The sequence below is a fragment of the Polyodon spathula genome, chromosome 2 (genome assembly GCF_017654505.1).
Source record: "Polyodon spathula isolate WHYD16114869_AA chromosome 2, ASM1765450v1, whole genome shotgun sequence".
NCBI lineage: Eukaryota > Metazoa > Chordata > Actinopteri > Acipenseriformes > Polyodontidae > Polyodon > Polyodon spathula.
The window spans coordinates 76,459,167-76,474,094 of record NC_054535.1 but is presented as its reverse complement, the minus strand read 5'-3'; the positions used below and the strand labels follow the sequence as shown (position 1 = coordinate 76,474,094).

General features: G+C 37.1%; 2 protein-coding genes across 2 annotated transcripts; one reads left to right on the top strand and one right to left on the bottom strand.

The window, feature by feature from the left end:
- The first annotated feature begins 313 nt into the window (after positions 1 to 313).
- On the top strand, positions 314 to 6,523 carry LOC121300809. The gene is made up of 6 exons (XM_041229689.1): positions 314 to 1,037; positions 3,162 to 3,738; positions 4,162 to 4,410; positions 4,607 to 4,875; positions 5,168 to 5,260; positions 5,537 to 6,523. The coding sequence occupies exons 1-6, from the start codon at positions 1,017 to 1,019 to the stop codon at positions 5,597 to 5,599; spliced, it is 1,272 nt and encodes a 423-aa protein (XP_041085623.1). The 5' UTR covers positions 314 to 1,016; the 3' UTR covers positions 5,600 to 6,523.
- Positions 6,524 to 6,616: 93 nt separating this feature from the next.
- Positions 6,617 to 14,863, bottom strand: LOC121300801 (DEP domain-containing protein 1B-like). Its single transcript, XM_041229676.1, has 11 exons — positions 14,642 to 14,863; positions 13,866 to 14,131; positions 13,418 to 13,559; positions 13,149 to 13,276; positions 12,409 to 12,539; positions 11,799 to 11,846; positions 11,498 to 11,638; positions 9,384 to 9,550; positions 8,896 to 9,072; positions 8,397 to 8,582; positions 6,617 to 8,257 (listed from the first exon to the last, which is right to left on the bottom strand). The coding sequence occupies exons 1-11, from the start codon at positions 14,687 to 14,689 to the stop codon at positions 8,096 to 8,098; spliced, it is 1,596 nt and encodes a 531-aa protein (XP_041085610.1). The 5' UTR covers positions 14,690 to 14,863; the 3' UTR covers positions 6,617 to 8,095.
- Positions 14,864 to 14,928: the final 65 nt, after the last annotated feature.

The window sequence follows — 14,928 nt, the reverse complement described above, 5'->3', positions numbered from 1 at the left end:
TCTATATGTGCCAAAAAAGGTGGTACTTTCCAATAATAATACAGTTGAATTGAACCAGAACTGCTAAAAACCGAACTGTCCAAAACTACTGAAAACTTTATTTATTTTGTCAAGTTCAGCCTTATCTGCTAAAAATGTTCTTTCAAGTTTCATGCACGCCTCTAAAGTTAACTCCATTTCAAAATGGAGCGCTTTCTAAACATGATGTAAGCCTGACTTCAAACGAACAGGTGTGTGAAACTTTCCCAGATTGTTTATATCAGAGAGGGTGTCTCTCATTGCATCCTCATTCCTCGCCCGCCTGTGACGCAAACACTGAGGTGGGGTGGGGTGGGGTGGGGGTTGCTTTGTTTTTACATTTAAAGCATTGTAATTGATCCTGCGTCAGAATTAGGGCAGGAGTTTCACACATGCCCAAAGATAAACAGGTACAACGCCACAAAACACCTGGGCCTGGGCAAGTTAAACAATAAAGGTCAGGCGTAATGAAAACATTAAGTATTAGAGCCTGTTTAGATAACGCACTCTCCAAATTATTTTCAGTTGTACTATCCGGTCATTCAAATTTTTAATATGAGTTCTGAGTTGTGGCCTAGTGGGTACTGGGCTGTGGGAAGTATACGAATCTAATTTGTATTATTTCATACACACGGTATAAGACACTCGTTAATAAGAAAAAAATGGCAGAAAAATATTTTCTAATCTTCTGTAAAATACAAATTCAGATTTACGACTGTTAACATTTGTACTGTACACCACAATTGGTACTAATTATATAACTCCTATAAACATTTTACATTTAAAACGTTTTTACCCTAGTCTTATCTCAGCTGTGTCTCGGGGGAGTTAGCATAGAATACAATTCCATTCGCATACCTGGCGGAAACCTGAACAAGAAGTCATCATGACTCACATGTTGCTGGATTCTTGGTCGGTGAGCCTGCGCGCAATTCTTGCTTGGAAACACCTTCAGGCAAATCAAGAGAATCATTAAGCGTGTTTTTCATTAGAAGAAAATGACACCGGCCTGTAATTCTGTAAGTAAGAGAGATTCCCGGCAAAACTGTCTTTTATAGTGATTTTAGCAAGTCAGTGTAGATTATAAGGTTTCGTAAAAACTTGTATGTTTCGTCAGTTCTTGGTGTGAGTCACCGAAATTACAACGTAGGCGACTAGTTGTAACTTTTGAGAAACAATTTGTGTCAGGAAGCCAAATTAGAAAAATAGAGTCGTATTGTTTGTTTTGTTTAATATATTAAAGTGCAGATATTTAACATGATTGAATATCCGATTAACACATGGAATGTAAATAAATAAATAAATAAATAAAAATACTTTTAAAAAGTTACCCAGAACTGGTGCGGTGTTTCCGAATGACAAGTCATTCTGAGTCTGAACAAACAACCCCGTTACGTTGATAGTCGATATTCGCGTAAAACACTAATAGTTCACCCAGTGAAATATGTCATGCAAAGGAGTAATTTAAGCCAGGTCTCGTTGATTTGCGAGTTAGCAATCTCTAGTTATGAACATGAAAATTAAGCGTACATATTCACTGTACATTGTACAGTAGATTACGTCATGTAATGATTCACAGCTCCTACATAAACACTCGCAATACAATGCCATTTCACCTCATGAAAAATGGCATGGTAACGAGTCATTTAAAAATAATTTAAAAATAAAAACTTGCAAAAGAATGTTGTTTCACGCAGACATATTGCATTGTTATTAGTCTCGTTTTATGAACATGAAATATACAAGCCAAAAGTCATAGCCTGCGTCACTTTTTTTTAATGTGCAAACTCGCAAGCGAATATAATGTAGTGCCTTTGCAGCAAATGGACAAAATGCATTAATTCTTAATTCTTGATGTGTGTGTGAGCATGTGTGATATATGGTCTCTACAGAGAATTATCATCTACAATAACGTACAATAGACCTGCATTCATAGCTTCCCCTTTAAGAAATTAATATAATGAAAGTGCTGAATGTGTATGAAGGTAACAAAGTCTTCCACCACAGATAGATAGATGGATGGATGGATGCACATACTTTTGGTATCGCTTATCCTCATTAAAGAACTACAGCTGCCAGGGCGTCCCTCCTGTGGTTTATAATGTAAAATGAATATGTATGCTTATTTTCCATGTTCATAGATTGCTAACTCGCAAATCACCCAGACATGGCTTAAATTAGTCCTTAGCCTGTCATCTTTCATGAGGTGAAATGGCATTGTATTGTGAGTTCTTATATAGGAGCTATGAACCAGTATATGATGTAATCTACTGTTACAATGTAAAGTGAATATGAATGCTTATTTTTCATGTTCATAACTAAAGATTGGTAACTCGCAAATCAACGAGACATGGCTTAAATTACTCCTTAACATGACATCTTTCATTGGGTGAAATATTAATGTTTTGCGCGAATATCGAATATCCACCCGAATATCCAATATGCAATATCAACCTAACTTCACCGGGGTGAATAAACATGCCCGCATTATTTAATATTGACTTGTCTTGTCAGGTATGCTCTTTTGGATTGAGACTCATTCTATTAACTTTGCAATCTCACTCCTATAAAGAAAGGAAATTATAACATTTTAATAGAGTGTCTCAAATCCCGCTCATTTGGACGATCAGACATGTTGGTCTTGCTCGAGATGCTAAAATTTGGTGTGCTGTGGTCAACACGTTGAGATTTTACAAAGTCCATCGGTGCTGAATGTGTCCAGATGTGCCGAAATGATTCTGGCAGTGGTGATTGATTCACTGAGGATACAAATGTTGCATGCGATCCCCTTTGAAATGCTATTTCATTGTACTTCATTATACAGTCCTATATGGCAGTATATTATGTGAATACTAATGTACAGTGCTGCCAAATATTGATCCTCCTCTCGTTCTTTATTTTCACTAACACCTTTCACCTGTGCTTATATCTCTGTATCACAATTCAAATGTCTGATTTGAAAGGGAAATGAAGGCTGAACTATACAATGTTCTGATAAAGTCTGGTGCTGGTGATGGGAGTTAAGACTACTGGCGTTGATTTATAAAAATTGTTAAAATCCAGACGTGATTTTTGCAATATTGATTTTATAATGGGGATTGTGCAGTCATGTAATATTAAAGACATTTGCTTTTTTTCTGCAGAGTTGGATCTTTCTCGTTATGCTTTTCCTGGTAGTAAGCAACAGGCCTCCGAGGAGTTTTGCTCAATCCGAAACATATTCAATTAACGTTGAAGGTAAAGAAATCAACTGCAAAAAATGCCCACCTTGTCACAGAGTTGTGAAAGACTGTGGGCTGAACAGTGATACTGATTGCACCAGTTGTGAAGATGGTACATATATGGATTTTCCAACAGACTTGCGGAAGTGCTTAACCTGCAGGAAACCCTGCGGGCTTCATGAAAAAGAAACTGCCCCATGCATTCCGACTGTGAACCGGGAGTGCATGTGTAAAGATAATGCCTATCAGTTGGACGGAGAGTGTATGCCACACAGACAGTGTCCACTTGGACAAGGAGTTTACAAAGCAGGCACAAACATGTCCAATGTACTCTGCAGGCGCTGCATACGTGGTTATTTCTCAGATGTAATTTCAAGCACTGCAACTTGTAAACGGCACACAAACTGCATTGGAAATAATTTGTCAATTAGGGAATTTGGAAATGGGACAGCTGACAATGTTTGTGGACCAAAACCAGTTAAATCATTACTTCAGCCTGGTAATTATATGTTGTTGTATTTATTTAACAAGTTATGTAAGAAAATGTAATTTTACTTATAGGGGAAAATAAATGAAATCCATAATACTATATGCATACAACACTTTCTTGTTTTTGATAACCCAGTCCAATATTTTCAAAAGTGCAAGCAATGTGGGTACAAAATGATAGCTAGGGGTTACTAGATAATTTAATAATTATGTATTTTAGCATATACAGTACTGCAATATTGAGTCATAGGATAATGTAGTTACCTTTACCTTTTTCACTGGATAAGCCAGTGGTACTCACTTTGGGCTCTGTTAGAACCATTGTTGCTAATTTTGTTAACAGCTCTGTCAGCAATGCCTGGAAGGTTCAGGAATAGCACTTTTGTATTCACATTTCCTTTGTTTTTTTGTTTTTTTTTGTATACATTTTTAGGACAGGAACATTCTACAGATTCTACAGATAGAAACAGTAATGCATCAATATGCCTTCAAGAGTGTGCACACACCAGTGTGTGTCTGAGCACACAGACAATGTCCATTATAGCAGTGGTGCTGGCTTTACTGTTAACACTCTGTGTGACTGGTTGGAGCAAGTATATAAGGAAGAGAAAGAAACTAAAGAAGCATGCAGCAGATTTAACACAGGCTGATAAACAATGGAAATTTATCAACAGAGAGACAGGTAAGCAGCGGTTAAAGGAAAAGGGCCATTTACAAACATGTAGAAGACTTCCAAAGCAAGTATCATTTTTATATATATTTTTTGTAGCTTTTGCTGTGGTTTTGCATGTAGAGTTGATACATGTTCAACAATTTTTTTTTTTTTATGCCTAATGATTTATTTGGTTAAATAAAGTGTGACAAATATTTCTCTACAGGTACACAGAGAAATGCATTGCATGTTGTAGCAGGTATGATTGGCAAAGACTGGACAAAGCTGCTTGGAGAACTTGGCTATACAAAGGACTGGCGGACTATACGAGATGAAAATAAGCATGTGTATGACCAAGCGCTGGAGGGGCTGAGGATGTGGACACAATGGGAAGAAAAGTCATCGCTGGTGCTCTTAAAACAAGCAGCAAAGTCAATCGATAGAAATGACATCTACGAAGCACTGGATTCACTTACAGATGAAACAACAAAAATGGTAACTTTGCATGTATATACGTTGGCATCATATGGAACTCTTCTGTCCTGAGAATCATTCCTTCAACACCTTCAGATTTTTAAAAGTTGGATTAAAGCTACATACAGGTACTATTTTCTTGGGCCATTACATTTTGTTGGGCCAGGTTCTGACAAGGTGTTTATTTGACCCCTGCCTTAGAGTTTGATGTAAAAAATAAACCAATGCCTGACTGATACTAGGGAAAATTAGGTTGGGTCAAACATTGGTCGTAGAGAGGGGATAGCTGAACTAAATTTGTATATTTTTACAGGCTCATAAAGAAAAAAAAAACACAACTACTGTTCTTCCTTGCATAAGGGAAAGAAAATTAACTTTTGGTGCGGCAAGCAAAATTGGTCACCAGGTAAGTGTTAATGAGATTTTTTGATTGTTATAAATTGAGCTTGGTGTGAATTACTTGAAGAAAACTGCTGGTGTTCAGTGAGACACAGAGATGGGCGGCTTAATAATTTTAGATGAAACTTGTTAGCATGTAAATGTTAAAATTTCTGATCCTCATATATGTAACACAGATCCACTCTGCAATTTTATTTGACAGAACTACTATATATTTCTACCTTAGCATGAGCTTCAGTTTTCAGGATCATTGACATTATTCTGCTTCTTTTTGTTTCAAAAGCATTTGAAGAAGCCACTGCTACAATCAAATCCCATTGCAGGAGAAATAAATGAAGATCGATAAGATGGTGGAAGATTTTGTTACCTTCATACACATTCAGCACTTTCATTATATTAATCTCTTAAAGGGGAAGCTATGAATGCAGGTCTATTGTACGTTATTGTAGATGATAATTCTCTGTAGAGACCATCTTTCCAAGTTTTCACAATGATGAGGATGATAGGACAGCTGCTTTATATTGTGGTGTGTAAGAGGTGCTGGCCAGCTATTTTATATTGTGGTGTATAAGAGGTGCTGGCCCAACTGCTTTATATTGTGGTGCAGAAGAGGTGCTGGCCTAGCTGCTTTATATTGTGGTGTAGAAGAGGTGCTGGCCCAGCTGCTTTATATTGTGATGTAGAAGAGGTGCTGGCCCAGCTGCTTTATGTTGTGGTGTATTGGAGGTGCTGGCCCAGCTGCTTTATATTGTGGTGTATTGGAGGTGCTGGCCCAGCTGCTTTATATTGTGGTGTAGAAGAGGTGCTGGCCCAGCTGCTTTATATTGTGGTGTAGAAGAGGTGCTGGCCCAGCTGCTTTATATTGTGGTGTATTGGAGGTGCTGGTTTTTCGAGTATATATATATAATGTTTATTTTGTAAAGTTTGTTTTTGGTAGTGCAGTTGCTTCTACAAAAGTTAAAATGTGTGTGTGTAGCTGCAAGCCATAAAACCGCATGCAACCGTTGAAATATACATCGTATGAAATATGTATCGTGTCTTTGCTAGTAACATTTTTTTAAAGTATAGTGTATTTACAAAACAGATTAAAAGTATTAAATAAATTGATCATTAGATTTGTGTGCATCTCTCCATATATAAACCTAACAAGTCTGTGATTTCCCCCTGCTGCTGATATATTAAGAGCCCAATATATGCTTATGTTTGTCACGCTGTATTTCTGTAATTACTTGGGACATTGACTATTAAAGTGGTACTTTCTACTTTTCTAAAAACAATGTTACCATTAGCCTTATTTTCACAAGAGTTACACACATGAATTGTTGGTATTGCGTCAGTGTTTTGAACTGAGTAACTGAAGGTTACATTGCACGTAGGTCAGGTCACACAGCAACTCTAAGGCTGCACGGCATCAAATTCCTAAATTAGAAAGTACAAACACAGAAGTGATTTATCACAAAAGTGTGTGTTGAACCTTCTGATAAAACAAGTGTGTCCAGTTATATAACTTGGACACCTATAAACCAGGGCAGATTTTACAATGGTATAACAATCTTTAACAACTCAAGTAACTACAAGCAGCAACAGGACTCACTGCCTACATGTGTCTTTTATTGGTGGATTAGATTGAAAATGTTTGACTGTGGTTCTTACAGTGTGTATTTACAGACACCAAAAGGGTGAAAGCATAGTCAGTCTTGCTGAATTGTCAACATTTAAAAAATGAAATACTTTGTCTGACATGGTGTGAAATGTCTTACATTTTACAAGATATCTTTAGACAGGGCACCACACAAGATACACATGCAGAGGTAGAAAATTGTGCTCCAAAGATTAACATTTAAAACTGGTGGCCGACAGCAAAGGGAATTGCACAGTAGGAAATACAAATACATCCAATAAAGGAATCACTAGTCAGCAAGACCTTGAATTACAGTATTGGCACAAAAGCATGTCCTACTTAACTGAAATGTAACAAAACTAATTCTAACACACATTTAAATATCCTTGTACCTGCATAAACCGAACACACATCATGAATGTATTCTATTGTTAAAGTTCCATAGAATAATGCATCCCTCCAGTTTGGTGCAATTACAGTATCTGGTCAAACACATGCCATAGAATTGTTTTAATACCAACCTGCACCTGAAGCACTGACCAAATGCAACAGATGTGAAAACTCACAAACATTTCTTTAATGCACTAAATATAACAGCGATTATTCCAGTGTATCTACATCTTATTGGTATATACTAGTTTAAAGAAATGCACATGCATGCCATGTTCCGGGTACAGTAATCATTTAACAGACAACTGAAACAGAAAAAAAGTGCAAATCCTAGACTAAATAATCATGTATTGTGTACAGGTGAAATGTTAGTAGTACTTTAACATGGCCTATAAATATTCCTTGTAAACACTATGCAGCAGAACAGTTCTAGTTCATTTTATGTAACATTTTCCTCTCCTATAAATTCATTCTTATTAACAGTTTGATAGTGAGTTGCAGTCCAGATTTTGAAGGGTGCAACACACCTTGGTGACCTTGTTTGATCAAAATAAATAAATAAATAAATAATCTCTGGTTGGATGTATATTTTTATGCTGGACTGCTTAGAGATAGCCCCGAGAAGGTATTAAGTAAAGAGATTTCAAAAGACCAAGTTGGCCTTTAGATTTACTGCACTTTTAGCTTTGTAATTTATTCTGAGAGTGAAAACTATGAGTAAAAAAAAAAAAACCCAACAACTCAGGATTTCTTTCAGTAGTTACATCTTTGTGAAGTGACTGATAGCAATAAAAGTTTGACTAATTAGAAATTTGCAACCAAAGCTGAATCTCACGTTCGGAAGCTCCTAGTTCTTTGAAATGGCTGGAATGGTTTCTTCAGAGTGAAAAACATCAGCTGAGGCTTAAACGTAGGTTTTTCTGGAAACAGAGCTGCCTCACTTTCCACTGTGGGAAGTCGCTTTTTGTAGACTTCAGGATAAGACTTCTGAAACTGACAGAGAGAAAATAAAAACGTTAAAAATGAAGCAGTGGCATCTCAATATCTCCTTTAGAAATTGTGTTTTTTACATTTGAATATGGGTTTTACTAAAAACTGATTACCAGTCTGAAACAGAGAAATGCTGCATCACCTGTTTAAGTTTCTTCTTTTTGTCTTTAATGGACAGTTCTTTATCCTTAATGATCCCTTCCAGCAATTCTGCCATTGGAGCTAGTGAGCTACTGGCTCTCTGCTCATCAAACTCTTCTTTGCTGATCTGTTTGCAGTAGGACTGAGACAGAAGAGTGGCATCTGCATCGGCTCCAGCATATTTTATCTGAAATGTAAAAAAAAAAATATATATATATATATATATATATACATTCAAATTAACTCTGATTAGTATACTGCATACAAAATATAAAATCCATATAAACTGAATATTTTGCATAATATATGCATAGGAGTATGATGCATCTATTAGTTGGCATATGCCAATAGTATGCAGAATACTAAAAGTCCATTGGTGCTTGTAGCATACTGGTGAAATTTTCCCAAAAAAACGCTGCAAGAGACATGTGCACAGAGCTTTATTTTAATTTTATTTTTAAAAGGGATTTCCAACCATGCACGCTATAAAACTGACCCACCTGAACTCTTCGCATGTGGGATAAATGCTCCTCAACTGCACTCTGTAGCCGATTAGGAACTTTCAGGATCTCATCATAATTGTCCATCATAAATGTTACCAGCTTAGTGGCCAGAAGTTCATCCAAGTCAACCTCATCCGCTGAACACAAGATACTACGAGAAAAGGTCTGAACCATCTGAGGAGGGAAAAAACCTACAGTATTTAAGAGCTATTACTTCTGGCTGTAGGGGGGGGGGGGGGGGGGGGGGGTTGTAATTGTTTCTGCTACAAAATGGAGGGGGAACTTAGCAATACCCCAACGACCTATTCCATACAACAATGCATGACATTTAAACCACAGAGTGCTCAGATATTGATATGGAATTATATAAGACATTTTAGTTTTGTGGTCTACTGGATATTAAAAATATATGTACTTATGAACTGTCTACTGGGCTTCAATGTACAACGGGCAATGCAAGTTACATGATGACATTATGAACCTACCAGTGTTCTGGTCTCAATGGCATCATTGAGTGGTGGGATCTGAGTATTCTGACATATCCGTGCCATCAGTCTCATCAATAACTGCAGCTTTCTCCTGTTCACTGGAGGCAGGAGAAGACAGCAAACCTGAAGGGCTTCGGTTGCAATTTGTTGCTTCTGCAGAAGGCCTATATCATGAGGAACAAAATTTTGCTTCTAAATATGCCCTGTTTCAAGGAATCCTTTTAGGAATAAATTAGCTAGTCAGAAATAACAATGATAAACAGTATGACTTACAACTTCAATTAGATAAGAAAGAAAAATAATATCCACCAACTCTTCAAAAAATCACCAGATGATCAATAGCTTTTGTTTAACATTCAGCAAGCAAAAAAAAAATAGATCTAGCTTGTAATTTTGAAAACAGTTAAAACATTCACTTTCAATTTATTCAAACACCTGAAACCAACAATCAAATGCCACCAATGCCTGTAAAACAAAAGCTAAAAGATGATTCCACAGACAGAATCATCCTCTCTTGTGAAATGGTGCTTACTTGACATGCTGCTTGACTGAGGGTTTGTGCTACCAACATCACTGAGTGAGCTGGACCAAGCTTTCTGACCCGAAGTGAGAGATAGAGGGGCAGTGCTTAACTCTGCAAGGGGTTTGCTTGGAGAGCCAGGCTGGAGCTTGTTGAAGAAGTTAGTAAAGCAGGGATTCTCAGAGAGGAGGCCATCTTTGGCACTTCTGTGCCTCAAAGTCTTTGCATGATGAAAATTACCCCGATCAGCACTCTGACGTTCAGTCCCTTCGTTCCTCAACGGCAAAGTTGACGCATTTCCTGGGCAGAAACAATCTTGGCAGGATTTCCAATTGGAACCGTGTGTAGTTGGCATGCAATGTGCCGACTGTGCTCTTTGCAGCATCACTCCATATCCCTGATCTGTGCTCTCTTTGTCTTCAGGGTTTGCCAAAAGTTCAGCAGTGGCGAAGCGAAGGCAGAAAAAGAATGTCTGTTCCTGCCGAGATCTGCGCCGTATAAGCTTTCTTCAGAGCAGTATCTGTATGTGGAGACTCAAGGGTTCAGAGTCTCACTTTGAAGTCCCCTGAGATTTTGCAAGCTATTGCCACGATTTATTTTTAATACTTGGTTTTCATTTGAAATGTGTTTTCTAGGCTGTAGGCTACTTTGGTTTGTGTGGATCAAGAAAGGTTGGGAGATGGATCTCTGGTATCCTTGTTCTTTTGTAGCGGTAACACTGTCTGAATGAGTATTCCCATTTGAGCTAGGTGCTTCTCTGCAGTTTATTAGTAAGGGTCTAAGACTTTCAGCATTCCATTCTCTTGAATGAGCACTGATCACATGTTGTAGGAATTCTAGTTCTTCACATGCCCCTTGCTGTACCTTTCTAGACAAGCTCAGCATAATGTTTTCAATAGATATATGGGAACTGAGCCTGCCCCTTCTGCCCTCGTTAGCTGTTGGCTTCTGCTGAATTCGCAGAGGTTGTTTTACAATCTCGTCCCTTTGTGGAGTTTGCTTCGGCAGTGTAATAAACCCTGACAACGCTGCATGAGGTGCAATGAAACGGAAAGTGACAAACGAATGAAAAGGTTACAGATAAAGAAAGACCCACTTTTCAAACAGTGACATAAATTGACATAAAACATGCTTACAAACAATTTTTAAAAACTGCAGCATGCAGTGTGTGATGTGTTTAATGAACATTCCATGCAGATAACTTTGTGAGAACAATGACGTTACAGACAAAAAACGGTGATGCAAACTGAACATGTTAAATTAAGCAGGCGTAGTTTTATTCAACCCAAAGCATATACTAAAAAATGTAATCAAGTCAAGATTCTTCTTTATGCCAACTAGCACATTCAATTCACATTCAGACAGACAGGTCTGTAAAGGCATAGTATTTGTTTCAGTTTTTTTTTTTTTTTTTTTAAACTAGTGTTTTTATTATTATTATTATTATTATTGACAAATAGTCTATTTTATTCACAAAGACTTCACACACTATATAGCCAATAAGTGACCAACCTACAAAGTATACAGTAAGTGAAATACATTAAATAAATATTATTACTCTGATAACTATAAGTCTTGTATAATGACTCACCAAGGATATTGACGAAAATATCATAGAGCTGAAAAGTGAGCAAGGGCTCTTTCAGTTTGTGAAAGTAATCTGCTACTGTTTTCAAGACGTCTCTCTCAAACCCAGGATACATCGGCTGTTTAAGCTCACTACCATTAGGCCCTGAGAGAAAAAAAACAAAAAACAATACTGTATGTATGCAGTACTAAACCAAAACAGCCAACATTGCACTCGTTTTTATATAAGTTTACAGATGCATGTAGTCTCAAGAAGTTTTAGGAAGGCAGTGTTTCTGCAAGTCAAGTGTTAAAATGATACTTACAGTTAGCTAAGCATTTCATGGCAGATAAAACCCAATGAGGAAGCTCTTCTGTTAAAAGATGAGCAAGTTTTAAAAACTGAATGTACATATACAGACTTACACAAAAAATGAACATTGAAAACAAACTACTGATGGCCCTGCTACAGTACAGTACAGTCACAATATAATTTACTATCAACATTGCCTAACCAAATTTGTAACTTATTGAATCATAAAACAGTGTGCTGTTCATCTTAGGAATTCAGCTACAGTGGTGGACACCCATACCGAGGGCCTTACACTCCTGGAATATGTTAGTTAATGGGTTAGAACATTTTTTACAAAATCAACAGACCCATTTTTAAGTCTGTGGATTAAGATTGTATGACGAAAGTTTGTAGAAGATAAAAAACAGACTCAATGTAGTTATCATGTCAGCAGCGTGACAGACACAGTCAATACATTTAGGTCCACATTTGGAATGCGCACCACAAACAGGGCTATTTTACAATGCTGAAAACATCTAAAGAGTGAATATTAGAATGGGGGTTTATGAAGTAAAACACGTTTAGTATGTAAATCAAAGTAAAATTCATTCATTGCAGCTTGCCGGATTTTCATTGCACCTTACCGGATTTGTCTTGCAGAACCACAACTCCTTGCTTATTGGTATTGTACACATTGTAAAGTATATGCTTGGGGTTCATCAGTTTTGAGTCCAGCACTCCACTGAGGGATTCCAGTCCCACTATCTTCTGTAAACTGTTTATATATTAAATAAATAAACACACACACAATTATATAATTCATAACTACACAAATATACCAATCCTAACCAGTAAGTCCCTTTTCAAAATGTTTCTCCTGAAATAATAAAATTCTGATTATTAGTGACACTGACATTATTAGTTCCTTCTTGGACCAATCAGCCCCTATACCTAAGCATTAGTAGCCTATGTTCTGAGAATAGTTGGGTAATTATACCAACAACCACTTAAATAGATGCAATAGGTAGTTCATTTTTAATAAAAGCCTACATTTAATTTGTGACATTTTTTACCTTACTTCTTAAAGTTGCCCGGGGTATATATGACAGTGCAAGACCACAAGATACTTTTGCCAGGGCCAGTATAAAGCAATGGCAGTATGAAACAAGTACAATTGAAAGCCAAGTTAAAGTAAACAGCCTTCTCATTCATTACGGTTGCTAACTATAGAGCAGTGTATCTATTGCTCATTTGTTTATTTTACGTTTGTGGTGTGAGAACTACAGTAGTATGTTCGACTTTCAATACAATTCATATTATAGCAACAAAGGCTGACTTTCACACATGTCCATCTCAGGAAAAACAAACCACAAGTTTTACATACTGTGCAAGAGTCATCGATTTCCAAACGTGCTCCACGTTCCTTGGTGAGATTTCTCTCCTGTGTACAAGCTTGCACTCATGCACCTCTCCAATCGCAATGCTGTGCCGCTTGTTCCAAGACTCTGCATTCTTAATTTTTTTTTTTTTTTTTTTAAAACCACACACACACACACACACACACAAGTGAAATGTATAAATCGTCCAACAAATATAGTATGTTCTTTGTATTTTAATTTGAAGACTATTAAAGTATGTGTATGTATGTCTTACCAGAACAAGTGGCCTTATTGGATTCTTATCCTGTGAAGACATTGGTTCATAATCATCCCATTTTGGAAATTTGGGAATACAATTCTTTTCAGTGTGCTGGGGCCTTTTAGGATATGGCTTTAGTGGGGATGATGGAGGAAACCTGTATTAAATAAGAAAGAATATTAACTGTAGTTGGTGTCTATACATAACAATGTACTCCTACATATTTTCTAAAATCAGTTGCAATCTTGCTTTACAATCTTCAGTTTCAGACTCAAAAGCATGATTTGGTGTCTTTGTATTAAGGGGGGACGGGGGCACGGACGGAGTTGTGAGATTATTTCCATAGTAAACAGTATTGAATGCAACAGTTAACTTGGTTACCAAATAAACCAAAATTGTCATACACATGGCAAAATATTTCAAGACAGTAAAGAGGGCTGGGTGGTGTAAATTGTTCCTCTACCTGTGCAATTGTCCATTGTCCTCAAAGTCTTCTTTGCCCCACCTTCCCTTTATGTCCTCTATCACATGATTTTTCAAGTATTTCTTTAGCAGCTGTACAGTCTGAGTACGGGTGACCTCGGGGCCAAAGTTCTGGTTACTTTTAAGCAGCTCGTGTAGCCAGTCCACAGCTTCGGAAGCAGCGAAACAGCTTTCATAGGTACGGAAATGAACCCGATGCTTCCTCAGTGGCATGCCAGCACGAAACAGCTTAATTGTTTCATTCCACTGTAAGCGTACAAAAATATCAAAATAATAGAATAAAATAAGTGTTGGCTAAAGAAAGAAAGAAAGAAAGGACAACAAGGCACTGGTTTATTAACTTGAAAGGAAATAGCTTAGCAATCTGGCCAGACACAAGGTCAAATCAGGTAAAAAGAGTTAATTACAGTAACTTGTGTTGACTGATGTTGTGTCCCAGGGGCATTTGAAGTACTGTAAAATAAAGGTTTGTTCTGTAATAAAAGTATGACTCCACCCAAGTTCAAACTATTGCAAATATGTACTACGTTACACACACATACACACATATATATGTCGATTAAACCTTAAAATAAGTTCAACTGCACTGAAAAAAAAGAAGAACGTTGACGTGCATCATAATTAAACGAATCTGAAATGCAGAACTTAAATATTAAAGCGTTTTCGTAAGATTTGCATTCCTTGGTGAAGCATACGTAACCGCATAGCCCACACAACGATATGCCCGAATCCTTACCAGAGAAGCAGAGCACTTACCAGTTTTGTAGCTCGGTACGGACCAGGGCCAATTACTTTCCCTTCCATGTTTACTGCTTAGATTATGTATTTCAGTTATGCTATGTTTACACACGAATAATTTCAACATTATACATATTTCTACTTTTCCTTATTTACTACTCGCCTGGTGAAATCCAAAACTCACAAAATAGTTTGAATCCAGTAGTTTCAAACCTAACACTGTGATTGGACCGGAGGTAGGATCATGTGACCTTACCTTATTCCTAATATGGGAAAAGCAAAGCACGCACAACTGAGACCTTAAA